Below are 13,884 nucleotides of genomic sequence, written 5' to 3' on the forward strand. Positions count from 1 at the left end.
TAGTTTTTCTGCAAATAATGAGATTTAACTGTAAATATAAACATTGTGGTAACCTGTGTTTGAAAATGTTTTGTCAATGCTTAGATAATCTTTAAGTCATTTGGACTTCACTAACAGTGCAGTCTGACAAAATGTTTTCATACACTGATATATCTCCATACAAAAACATCGAATTTTTAATTATTTCAATCAACATGACAATTATGAAGCATCTTTTTTCATTCTAGATTGAAGTTAACCTGAAATCTGTAGTGAAGGCCTTACAGCTGTTTGACTACAACAGAGATGGTCGTATCCAACGACATGAGATGAGGCGTGTCATTGAAAACTACTGCTTTAAACTCTCAGACCAGCAGTACGATAAGTAAGTCAGAGAATACTGATACATTTTTGTACATGCCATTTTTCTGCAAGGCTTCCCAGGGGATTTTGATTTAACCAGGGAAATTTTCATAGATTGTAATTAATTCTTCTTGAATGTTTTTTTTCGTGTGTTTTTCTTTTAAATGCATTTAATTTGATTTTTTTCTTAACTTAAATGACTTTAGCATTAAGATAGGCTATTAAAATACAAAATTTATGTAATTGTCCAAGGTCAAAGTTACGTTATGTACAGGGAAGTCGAACTAGTATGGATTGAAGGAAAACAAACACCGTTTGAATGAAAAACGGGCAAAAATATATATCACGTGTTGCAGGTTATGGCAGCGTTACGACTTCCATCACTCAGGAATGGTGAACTACAAGGACTTCCTGGCCAGACTTGGTGTTTCCGTCAACAACCGAGCCAAGCCCCAGCAGGACGGCACTGTGGCAGGTAAGAAAACATGTTAGTTTTTTAAAGCCTAGTCAAAGTACAGTTGTCGTCTGTGGAAACAGAGTCTTTCTTAATCTGAACTTTTGGCCATAACTAAAAAGGCATTCAATATTTTCACTGGTGACTTGATTGATTTTTACACTTGTTACAGAGTAACAAAAAATGCTTTAATAACTGTTGAGTTATGCCCCTTTAATAAAAGAGAAAAGTGCCTTGAACGTTGGCATTCTATTCATGTTTGTTATTATCTTATTGAAGACAGTGGTGATAAGCTATTCGAGCAATGAAGCAATAAGCTTATTGATATGATCATTATCTTTATGAAGCTTGTTCAAACTATATTCTTCCCCAATGCAGCCCTAAACTGGCAGCAGAACACGCCCCACCCACACCTGCGTAACTACAAACAGAGACAGGAGGACGAACACATGCTCAAGTCCATGAGCTTCCGTGAGATAGAGATCGAGTTCAGGAAACGGGTAGGTGCTTGCCAATACTTTTTGGCATCTGCTGTTTAAGATAATACATAGAGTTTTCTTAGCAATTACATGGTCACATATTTCCTGTTTACCTTTAAGTAATGAATTAATGTTTTTTAAATGAAAATGTTAAACATGTTATGTTGGTAACAATAATCAATACTATGTGATATATTTATTTGTTAAGAGTCAAACTAAGCCATTACTATGATTTTATTTTTTAAATAAAAGTCAGATAACTGTCTTACAAGTAAAAATAACTGAGTGATCATTCATAATATTAAAATATGGTGAAAAACGATTTGAATTGACTTTTCCATGTTAAATAAAGATGGGGGACATTTTAATTTTAATGAATATTGAATATGCTACCATACTCACATTTTCCAGATGCGTGACAATTACCTGACCCTGAAGAAAGCGTTTATGTCATTTGACACGCGCCTAGATGGTTTCATCTCCGTGGACGACCTTCTGTCCATCCTGACACAATTCACTCTGCCCATGTCCAAACAACTGTTTTCTCAGCTCATGGACAAGTGAGTGTTGATGTTGTCCGGAATATTACTTGTTGTTTTGTTTTTGTCCTTTTATTGCAGATATATCATCTTTATATATGGTTTGCTTATTATAAGCTGATTTACTGGGCAGTTTCAATCAACTCAACTTGTTCTTCTGCTTATTGTGAAATAGGACCAACTAGCGGGAATTTCACTAAATTTATTTATGGCTTGATTGTAAACTTGTGCTTACTTCAGCCACTGCGTTGACATGCATTTTTTAGATATTTCAACTGACATTGGCATTACTGTGATGTCTCTGATGTTCAATGAGGACTGTAGGGTGTTTCCTCTTAAAAGATGCTGATTCTCTTACCACATGGTATAACAACTACTGTTTTGTAATAGATTGAAATATACAAATACATCCCATCATGCCCATTGCATGGTATCATTATAACAACTGCCTTTCCAGGTGTGGAGTGCATGCGACTGGTCGGGTTGACTGGGAGAACCTCCTGGAGAAATTCCAAGACCCGGTTATGGTCGGCAATGGCCAGACTCTTCCCATCAGGCCAAACCACAAGTAAGGCATTTGTGATAAAGCATTTAAATTAAGTTTGATTTTTATAGAAAAAAAGTCCAGAAATTGCCGTAAGCTTGTACCGTATGATATCAATTCTGTCAACATCTTTCTCTGTTTTGTACAGGTTTTTCCCAGTGAAGGAGGGTATACAGACGGTTGCGGTTGATGAAATCTGGAAGCTCCTATACAAGCATGTACAGTCTAACTACCGGTCCATCAAACAGGCATTCCTAGAGTTTGATGTGGTAAGTTTTCCAACAAATTATGACATAACAGATGTTGTGAAATATTCATAATTATAATGGTTTCAGTAGATTTTTCTTGTACAGCTAAACAAACACACCCTATACATCAGATAAATATCTGTCAATGGCCATGAGCTGCTTCCAACGAATCATAATTTCCGTAATAGAAAGTTTCTTGTATCTTGTTTGGTGCTAAGACTTGCTGTGTTTCCCATGTTCCAGAACTGCACCAATAACCATTCACCATATTCCCATTAGAGCCATGTAATTATGTTGCATCTCACACATTGAGCTGTGTAACTATAGTCCATTAATCCCATACTTGAGAACCATTAATGTTATGTATCATGCTCAGACCTACATCAACATGTTTTCATATAAGTGTACTGTAAAGGGTAATTCAAACTTGACGCTACGTACCATAAACCTTGTTTCCATACCTCCGAACCTTAAGGATTTTGTATGGCACGTAGTAACAATAATCCATGCTTTCCATATTTGACAAGGTCAATTGTTCTGTTTCTTTTTTGAGCAGGATAGGATTAACCATCATGCCTGTGGTAGCATATTAATTACATGTACCTAATATTTCTCATACTACAGAACCGTAAGGGTCGTGTATCACGATCAGAGCTACGTAACATCCTTGAGAAGTTTCACATTCGCCTCCAAGACAGCCAGTTTAAGCAGCTGATGGAGAAGATTGACCCGCATCATACCAACAACATCTCCTACCAGAAGTTCCTCGAGCTGTTTGAAGAAACTGATGGACCGGTAAGATTGGTCATAATAATTTGCGGTAATTCAAATTTTCATGAGCATGAAATTAACTGTCAACAGAAGAATATTAGAGTCGCAGTCCAATATTATGGTAATGATAAGAATGTGGCACTGCTTGGGATTAAACCTAGAACTTGAAGTCAGAGGTCATTAAGCAGTATATCAAATTATCTGTTATTAAGTGTCAACCAGTCTATTAAACAATTGGACAAAGGCAGGGTTGAAGTAAGATTGAAGCCATTTTGACATGATGTTAAATGGAAAAGATCTTGTGAGATCACATGAGGTTAAAATCCAATAAGAGTGTAGTCTCAGTTAAATTCAACTAGTGGAATAGCAATCTGTAGTTGCTGTTGTAAAACTTCCTTTCTCGCAAATACATAACTAATTATTAGGCAAATAATAAAAACTATTTTTATAAAAAATTTATTTGTACTATATAGATATGTTGGTTCCAAGGTAAAATAGCTATTGTATTTGATGACTGTATCACCTTGCCTTGTTCCCAAATTCTCAATATGCGCATATTTGCACCTTGTATCAGATATCTACGTCTTTTCAAAAACTTTGACAGAAGGAAAGATCGAGTGCCTGAATTAAACTGGAGAGATAAGCCGTGTGCAAACCAATCTGAATGAAATACTACAATTCTTAATATTAAAGAATATATTATTATCGCTTGTTTGTTTTTCTAAGGATATATTCAAGGTATTACTAAGTAACTGAAGTTTGTGCAATTTTTGTATGACCTTTGACCTAAACTAAATGATATATTTTTCAAGATTTTTTCCGTAGAAATCACCATGTGTGCATGATACCAGTGAAAAGCATATGTTGTAGCAAATCCCATAACACTGGCTTTAGTCAAGTTATGCCCCTTGATTTATTGAGTAAACTGAAGGAGCATTGATATCTACTTGCCGTGCTCTTGTTGACAAAGAAAAATAAGTCAAGAAATTTTGGTAGCCTTAGTGTTTTGGTGGTTGGTATTGTTGTCAGCTTTGGCCATAACTCAAAATGCATGTTTGAAGAAAGGCTAATAACTCTGGCAAATTTGATTGTTGAGTTATGCCCCTAGTTTTAACTAAAATAACACATCAACAGACAAGCGTTGGTGTTATAATCCCAGGTGCATGTAACTGATCAATATTGTCACAAGTTATAGTAAAGACACCCTTTCATGATTATTAATTTGCATCACTTGATATAAAGGATATCACTTAAATGCATAGTTTGTGAACAAGTTTTCTAAAATTGATAAAAAAAAATGAACCTATTTGCCTATTGAAAGATCACAAACATGATAGTATCTTATAAAATAATCATGATAAGCGGTGCTTATTTTATCAAACGTATATAGCGATAGCATGTTTATGCATATTAGTAACTTTGATGTTTGTTTGGTTTCAGGAGGGGCACAAGTGGCTGAACTCAGTGCACAAAGTGAATGAACACACAAAGCCGGCTATAATGGCTTGGGAAACGGTGAGATAGATTAACCACTATTTTACACTGAAAAACAGGTTTTGACACTAGTAATTATTCAATACTCTGACCAGTGTGAAAACAGCAGTTTAGCTCTCCATAGTTAATGTTTCACGACTGAATTTTTTTTGTCTTTCTATTTTGGATTACAAAACATTTTGTCAGTTGCTATGTACTTAAGTCTATGATAAACATATCATGTTAATTTTGTTTCAAAACTGTTTTTTATTTGCCCAGATTGAAGAGATATTGAAGGAGAAGATTACAGAGTACTGGAAGAATGTGTCGAGTGCGCTCCTTGACTACGATTACAAGAATGATGGACATATCAGTCACAGAAACCTGAAGAAAGTCCTTGATAACTATGTCCTGCCAGTGTCTGATGAACATCTGCAGAGGTAGGCAATGATGTCCTTACTGAATTCATACTCAAACAGTCCCAGCTCAGCCAATCAGCACCTTGAGTTATATGTCCTCCATTTTGTTTATTTCGCTATGTGACTTTCATAATGCTGTATAATACAATCAATATTTTCAGCCAATGAAATTTCAGATAGGAAATTATAAAGTACTAGGCATTAAGAATTTCAACTTTCTCGGGTGATTAAAAGTCCAGCTACTGCCACTCATCTGAGACACACTCCCTGTGTCATATTTTGCGTTGACAATATGTTTAACTTTAGATAACTGTTTCAGCTGTATTTGTTTTATTTAAATATTTTAGCATATCATCAAATACAGCACTATTATGAATTATGACATCATTTGTGAACATTTGAAGAACATATGATCAATAATTTCACTGATTTTTAAAAGTTAAAGAATACTTTTAAGATAACTTGCAATTTCAAACTAGTTGAGTCATACCTATCCACTTTGTTTCCAAATCAATGATATCGTTATTTGAGATTGCCAATTTTAAAAAACACTCAGACTATACAATTGTTGTCTTTATATAAATATCGTTTAAAACGTGAATTGATTAATGATTGATTTTGTTATGCAGTATGATATCTCGGTGTGAAGACCGCACAGAGAGCAAGGTGAATTACGTGCAGTTCTTGGAGAAACTTAAGGTGGATGTGAGGCCTGGGGATCTGAATGGACTCAGCACACAGATCTTCGACGGCAGTCATGACAGGGAACGACGCAGGCAGGATGACCTTAACTACAGGTTGGTTAGGAGGAAGAATTAATGTTGCTCTTCTTTATTAGCTTGCCTGAATTTCTTTTAGAAGAATCAAACAAAAACAAAAAGTCAAAGTATTCTCATAAATCACATTGGCAGTGGACTGCTCCTAAATTTGACAATAACTCAAAATCATTCAACTTGAAGATATTCACATGATATTTGGTACAAATGATGGCTGAGTGTAAATATGCACATGAATGTGTACAATGACCATAACTTTGACTATAGTAATTGTAAAGTGATGCCCCTTTTTGCAATTTTAGGAAAACTGATCAGCACATCATCTGTTTTGTGTGTACTTTTTTTACTTAAAGTTCAAGACAAGGTTAATATTATATTGCCTGAAAATGGGACAAATAGGCATTACTTTTTATGGTGTTGCTTGCAGTTTTGGCCATGTCAGCAAAGTCCTATACAGACAATAAATTGAGTATTAATAATCGAATCATGTTATAACTTGGTGACAGTTTTTGAGGGTATTTTGTCTTGGTCAATTTTGATTGTGTGTCAAATCACCTCAGTTACTCTAGAGTTATGTCTCTTCTAAGTTTTAAAACAGTAGGTTTATGTGTTAGGTAGACCTTTATTTATCCAATGATGATGAAACTTGGTGACAATATTTTTGGATGTAATATCTGAGCAAATTTCAATGGTAAAGTTAACTCATTAACTCCAGAGCTAACCCCTTTAACCTAACAAAAAAGACGGTTTATATCTCGTGCAGAAAATAACTTAATAAGCATTTATTATCCAATAACTATAAAACTTGGTGACAGTGTTTTTGGCATTATGTCTTGGTCAAGTTGGATCATGAGGTAAGTCACCTCATCAACATTAGAGTTATGCCCCTTTCTCATTAAAATTCAGCTGGTTTACTTTAATTGTTAAAAGGTATGATGATTATCAGATTTATTTTTATTTTATTACAAAGTTTTGCACCTTTTACATTAAAATTGATATCGCAATTGGTTTGCCTATGATGGGTGTTCAGAACAGTTTAACATCTAATTACGTGGATGTCTTTATTGTTTTAACCATCATATTCAGGAACGCGAAGATAGCAGTGTTATCTCATGTTCGAACCAGCGAGATGACGGCAGAAGAAGTGATTACTCGACTGAAGGACCGAATCGCTCAACACAGCCAGGAATTTAGACACGCCTTCACTGCTTATGATAGGAGGGGCAAAGGAACTGTGTCAAAAAGAGATTTCAGACAGGTGAGCTTGGTGGATTTATTCAGATTAAGCCAATTTATGGTTAAGATAAGCCACTGACAGCTTTAAACAGCGAAAGCTAAAAAAGAACACAATTTTTGAAATCAGAAGAATGGGAGAAGGAAAGATGGAAATTCTACTTACTCAAATAAAAAGCAATGACTATTACATGATTTTAGCTATGGTGTAGATTAAATTTCTTGTGCCAAACGTTATCCCTCATTTCATCGTCACTTTGTATGCAAGTACTGAATAAAGCATACATGTACCGTAAATGACTAGGTATAAGACGATAGGGAGTATTAGACGCAAGCAAAAAAAATCTGAGGAAATTCTTTTAATCTCTGTTTTGGGTTAAAGGACGCATAGAAAAATGTCAAAATCATCTGTCAATTTCGGCCACCATGTTTGTTGACAGTGACGAAAAAAATTCTTTCGTGAAAATGGCGATGGTTATCTTTAAAACCATACAATGTTAATGCAAAATATGTTTCATTTTAATTTGTTTCATGTCAGGATAGGCACTGAAAAGTACTGAGTGTGACAATTTGTTTCTTGATGGCACTGAAAAGTACCTTTTATGACAATTTGTAAGATTTCTTTCTGACAGTATATCGTCAACGATAACCTGTCGAGAATGAAAAGTTAAGTATTTGCAAAAACCTTATATTGTACGGATTTGTTCTCAAAATGTCAACACCTACAGAAAAGAATAAAGAACGTGGAAAAGTGTGAAAAAAACACGACCATTATCGCATCAGTTTGTAGTATTGGTATGTTAAACAGGTCTAAGGCAGTGCAAGTTTTTCACACCTTATCATACAACTGACAAAAAATATTTTGACAGTGCCCAACTTTGCTTTTTTATATGCATGTTTAATTATTGTTATATTCAAAATAATATTTAATAATTTTAATCGTACAACATTTTTTTTTAAATTATAAACGTCTTACGATATACCGTATCCTGAACTTCAACTGTCGTTTTAACCTGAAAATACTCGATCCATATGACTTCTTTCCTAGGTGCTGATATCATTTGGCTTCGCGATGTCTGATGAACAGTACAACATCCTAGTTTCGAAGCTGAACTTCAGCGAGAAAGGCCAGATGCAATATAGCGACTTCATATCAAATTTCTACGACACACGCCAGGGTGGAGGACCAGGTGAGGAAATACAGCGATCAGGAAACCATCGTGTCAACCCGATACGTGGGGATGAGTTTGGGATGACCATTGAACAGGTGGAGAAAAAGCTGGCCAGCAAACTGAGAGAAAACTTTGCAGTAAGTCACTATCACTTTTATGCTCCCAAATGATGGTATCTTAAAATTGACTGTCCGTCTGTGTGTGCGTCCAAATGTTTGTACCCCATCCTTCTATCCATTTTTATTATGCCCGTGATTTGACTTTGCCATGCACTGTATGATTTTAGAAAAAACTAGCACGGCTGTTAGGCATGCAAAGTCCAGTTGTTGTGGGAAAAACCCACATCCCTACCATGCAGGTCTCACTTGGACGTTAATCATTATGGAATGCAGCATATTGCACATAGGAAATAGCCTTGCTGTAACTTTCTCATGCACAAAGATTTTATAATAACATGCCACAGGTTTTTGGCACACAAAAGTCGATGGGTCTAGCGCATGACCTTTTTCACTACCTTGCAGGTTGAGGTCAAATTTAAAGGTTAAATCATAATTAAATGCTACATATATGCACATCCAGTTAAGTTGGTTGTGTCTCTAGGGTAATGACCTTTTTCATGCCTGGGGCAATTTGAAATTAAGTCACAAAGATGTTTGTCACGTAAAGGCTACGGTCGTATGTATGACCATCTTTCTTACCTTAAAGGTTAAAGTCACTCTAAGAGGTTAATCATTATGGAATGCTGCATATATGCACATCATGGGGCCTATAATATATGCTTACAGTTTATGTTAGCTCCTCCCGATTGTAGGCATATTCTATTCTGTCTGGCTTTTGAAGTCATTCATTACTTACAGTGACAGCTCTTGTTTTGATATGAATATCAAGTTTGAATGGTATATTTTTGCCTTTAAGCATTCAATTTTTGATATCCCAGTGAAAAAATATCTAATCAGTTCTTTAAATGATATTTTTGAATGCTTAGATGTTTTTATTATTTGTGTGCATACATGATAAGCAACTAATCACAGTGATTTATTTGACACTAACATTCTTGAAAATTTGTATGTCATATATGCCTCAATTAAACTATCCAAAAATGTACCGTTGATATGAAAACGAAATTAGCAGCTTTCTTCTACATTTTGCATTTAATATGGAATTCTCTATCATTTCAGAACTTGCGCGGTGCCTTCTACAAGTTTGATGACAATCACACAGGACAACTAACGAAGGAAAGTTTCCGCCGTCTCCTAGATTCTTTCATGTGTTTTATGACTGATGAACAATTTGAGGAGTTCTGTAAGAGACATGGAATAATGAAGAAAACACGGATTACATACTCCGAGTTCTTGGATAGGTTTGAAGTTCGAGATTCTGTAGATGGACACAAATGGCTTAATTCAGTTCATAGGTGAGTGGATGGTTGAACAAGATATTCATAGGTGCATTAATTGTTGACAGGCGTTTTAAATACAACACATTTAACATGATAAAGAGTGCTTTAACAGGAAATGTATATCTATAATATGTTTGAGTTAAGTTGTAGTTGAAAATTTAATAAGACAGGAATTGAATGATGTTATACATGTTTAACCTGAATTGGTATGTAATTACCTCACTTCTATAGATCATATAGTCATAAAATATCCATAAATCCAACTGTTTTTCAGATTCAATGAAGTCCAACCAACCCCTGAAATGTCGGCAGAAGATGCCTTCGACATGATTAGGAGGAAGGCACATCAGCAGTTTAAAGATCTCTCTCACGTAACAACATTGTTCATATAACACTCTTCAAATACAATCATAGAAATTAAAACTTTGAGCAAGCTTCCCAAAGAGTTTCTGAAAACTCTGACATGGTTTCAAGTTGTCAAAATTGTTCAGATATTTGACATAAGCAATGTACTGGCATCATTTTTTTGCAATATTGAAATTACGGTATGTTAGACTCTGGATCAAATGTGTGATTTAATCTTTATTCTCCTCTGCTTAATTTCAGGCATTCATTAAGATCGGGACAAAGGCCAATGGTACGCTAAAGAGACGTGATCTGCGACAACTGCTCCAGACATTTGTCATGCCTGTAAATGATGAGCAGTTCTCTAAGCTGTGGAAAATGTAAATAAGATAAGAAGTGATAAATAGATCCGAAAATTGAAATAATTTAGAAGAAAAATTTATTACAGTTCAACTTTAACTTTGTAATTTTTGAAATACCTTTGTCTCAGCTTTTATAAAGGGATACCCTAAATTAAATCTTATTCCAAAGGTTCAATTTAATTTATCAAGATATGTTTTAAAAGCTTGATTCATAACATTTGCATACAATTTCCAGGTTTGATACCTATAACCAAGGCTATATCTCCTATGAAGAATTCCTCCAAAAGATTGGAGCATCAGAGTTTACCCCGGGTGACCTGTTTGGGCCGAGCACCCAAATAATTGACCAAAGTCGTCAGTTCCTGGATGAACATAACGAGACCCAGCAGGGTAAACACGAGCGAATAACCCAGATACAAGCAAATCGCGCTGGCTTTATGACAGTTGAGGAGGTGGAACAGGCTCTCAAGTATGTTCTCTTCAAACTTGATTTAAACTTTATACAGATACCAGGCCATCATTATGTAACTTGACAGCAGTGATCACACCTAGTGATTCATCTGTTTTTTCTGTGAATAAAATCAAAGATATTGTAATCTAGGTGTTGTACCCGTAATAGTAGGTGTGAAGGGCAACTGCATAATTGTCGTGTGAATACATAGACCTTGGCCATAACATGGAAAATTTTATAAGATGTTGGCATGAAATATGTACACATATTTATGATGACAATGATTACCCATATGCTTAGCATGGCCGAACACTGTGGCTAAAACATTGTTGAGTTATTCATTACCATCTGCATTTATTTATTTGTATTCATAACTGTTCTCCTTTCAAAATAAGTCATTTCTAAATCAGTTTACTAGATAAAGATGTGAGAACATTTTTAATAGTCGTTGATGTGTATTGCGTGAGATTGATATCTTAAAAAGTTGCACTACTCACATCAAATTGTGTACTATATAATTTAAAAAAATAGCATCACAGTCAGTGAAAAATACACCATGGTAAATTTAAAAATGACCTTTTTTTTAGGGACAAAATTCGTGACAACTATGATGATTTCAACAAGGCATTCCGAAAATATGACACGAACAAGAAGGGACTACTCTCCATTGAAGAGGTACAAAAGGTCCTCATTGACTTCAACCTCTTCCTTGACGACGACCAGTTCTTTACGTTGCTGGACAGGTATGGAAAACAGCTGCAATTATTTATGAACATATCTAAATTGTTAAGCTTGATGAAGTGTATTTGGCTTCACATTTGCATAAAAAGCTCTCTTTCATTTTTATAAGCATAGCCACCTTCACTTAAATGTCTGAAATGGGTTACCAAGTTGATTAAACACTTCCAAGCAAGATTAAATATTTCAACATAACAAAGAATATATACACAAATTATGGCAAGCATAGAATGTTTAACCATAGGGTACATTTACCAAATAAAATATACAGAATGGGTAAAGACCACAAACACTCCCCAAAAATTGGAGCATTGAATTGAAATTAGAGAACAGCCCCAGACCTTTTGCAGCCATAAGTCCTGAAGTACATGTATGTACTCTTTCCATACTTCCATTTCTTTGTGACCACTATATTTCTGAACCATACAATTGAATGTATGGGACAACTTAACCATTAAGGCATAATGTTGATCTTACTTCCACAATAGGTGTGGATTATCCACAAAGAAGAGCAAACTCAACTACAACCAGTTCCTAGCAGCTTTTGAGGAGGGGCGTAAATCAAGTTACGGCCACAGACGCAGGGAGGATGTGCAGATACTGGAAGATCCAGAAATGACCAATCAGGAGGCAGAACATAAACTGAGAGAACTAGTTGCTTCACAAGTGGAAATTCTGGAGAGGGTATGTGTATCAAAATGATAGTGTAAACTTTATGTCTAATAATTAAAAGCTTAACATCTTTGTTATTCATCTTCAATAATCCAAAATAGAGTCTGGAGGGTCAGGTGGTTTAGTGATGTAAGTGTCTGCTTCCTTAAAGAGGCTGTGGATCCCAACCTTACCAGGGCACTTTGTCAAATGACAAATGACAATAATACTTGTTTCTTGTCAGGAATATAACTCTAGCCTGATTCTATAATATATTGTCACAATCAGGCTTAGTATAAAGCCTTTGTCACAAACTACTCAAGTAACTTGTCTTTTATGTCATGGTAAGTTGAAGGAACCACGTACATGTCATTATTTTGTGTGTTGCCTTATTTGTGCAAGAAGAAGAAATATTTTACCATAAATTTCAGGCATTTGGAGCATTTGACAAGGATGGATGTAGCCGTATACCAGTGAGCGAGTTTCGGCGAGTGGTGGACCTGTTCTGTCTAAAGATGTCAGATGCTCAGTGGAAACATATAGTTCCCAAACTGACCATCACTGGTGACAAAATAAACTACTGCATGTTCTTAGATTCCTTCACAATGTCTGAACAGGAGGTGAGCATGTTTTATGATTATCATTTATTTAATAATTGATTTTGACTTTTCAGTTGTAGTTAGTTTTTATTTCCTTTTTCAGTTTCTCTTTGGGGGGGGGGGGGGGGGGGGGGGGGGGGTTAGGAAAAGAAGCCTTAAATGTCAATAATGTCATTTTCATGCAAAAAGTTAAATGATAGCCATAACTTGATAGCCATAGCTTGAAAGCCATTAAATGACATTGACATAAAACCTGGTACACATGTTCTTCCTAATAGCCACGCACAGATGTTTAGCAAGTCCCATAACTCAGTTTAAGATTTGTAAAGTTGTGACCCTTCATATATTTTGTTACTCCTGGATTTACTACCATAGCATTGTGTAGTTTGGCATTTGTAGTGGTATTTTATAGATTTTATATTTATAGCTGTGTAGTGTTATAGTTATGATAAAAATGATGAGAAAAAATTGTGTCGTTATAAAATTGATTTTTTATTTTTGTTTAATATTGTGCTCTTTACTCAGTGCTCAAGGGCTCAACTCAGATACAAGTTGCTTCATACAGCTCTTGATTGGAAGGTGCCAATTGCACTTGCACAATCTGGATATTTGTTGCAATGTTTTATGTATGCTTATTCCTGGGCTGTGGTTCATAATGTTTTTCTATGCTTTATCCAGGGTCGAGCTATGAAGGTATTGCTGAAATCGCTGTGTGAAACATCCTTAGTATTAGTGACTGATGGATAAATAGCCTTATAAAAACTGATTTATTTGCTGTTCATGTATAGTTTCGGTATTGGAGTTGGGGTAATTTCCTATATATTCAATTAAGGTTTCTTTGTCTGGGTTATTAATAGCATGTCTCAAGGGGGTATTTGATTAACTAGTA

The 13,884-nt window shown here is 35.2% G+C and overlaps 1 protein-coding gene across 5 annotated transcripts in view; it reads left to right on the top strand.

Moving 5' to 3' along the window:
- The window catches only part of LOC128238156 (EF-hand calcium-binding domain-containing protein 6-like), a 30,508-nt gene that overhangs the window by 8,204 nt on the left and 8,420 nt on the right, over positions 1 to 13,884 (top strand). For 3 of the 5 annotated variants that reach the window (XM_052953755.1, XM_052953759.1, XM_052953756.1), the window contains 20 exons: positions 228 to 364; positions 699 to 817; positions 1,175 to 1,296; positions 1,687 to 1,835; positions 2,272 to 2,382; positions 2,507 to 2,627; positions 3,231 to 3,401; positions 4,818 to 4,892; positions 5,130 to 5,290; positions 5,899 to 6,066; positions 7,132 to 7,303; positions 8,327 to 8,587; positions 9,629 to 9,864; positions 10,124 to 10,220; positions 10,456 to 10,574; positions 10,792 to 11,025; positions 11,595 to 11,750; positions 12,234 to 12,429; positions 12,828 to 13,016; positions 13,521 to 13,574. In XM_052953755.1, coding sequence (XP_052809715.1) covers positions 228 to 364; positions 699 to 817; positions 1,175 to 1,296; positions 1,687 to 1,835; positions 2,272 to 2,382; positions 2,507 to 2,627; positions 3,231 to 3,401; positions 4,818 to 4,892; positions 5,130 to 5,290; positions 5,899 to 6,066; positions 7,132 to 7,303; positions 8,327 to 8,587; positions 9,629 to 9,864; positions 10,124 to 10,220; positions 10,456 to 10,574; positions 10,792 to 11,025; positions 11,595 to 11,750; positions 12,234 to 12,429; positions 12,828 to 13,016; positions 13,521 to 13,574 — 3,048 coding nt within the window. Of the gene's footprint in view, positions 1 to 227; positions 365 to 698; positions 818 to 1,174; positions 1,297 to 1,686; positions 1,836 to 2,271; positions 2,383 to 2,506; positions 2,628 to 3,230; positions 3,402 to 4,817; positions 4,893 to 5,129; positions 5,291 to 5,898; positions 6,067 to 7,131; positions 7,304 to 8,326; positions 8,588 to 9,628; positions 9,865 to 10,123; positions 10,221 to 10,455; positions 10,575 to 10,791; positions 11,026 to 11,594; positions 11,751 to 12,233; positions 12,430 to 12,827; positions 13,017 to 13,520; positions 13,575 to 13,673; positions 13,689 to 13,884 lie in introns of all 5 variants that reach the window. The other 2 variants (XM_052953757.1, XM_052953758.1) reach the window with 2 other exon arrangements.

The sequence above is a fragment of the Mya arenaria genome, chromosome 6, assembly GCF_026914265.1.
Source record: "Mya arenaria isolate MELC-2E11 chromosome 6, ASM2691426v1".
NCBI lineage: Eukaryota > Metazoa > Mollusca > Bivalvia > Myida > Myidae > Mya > Mya arenaria.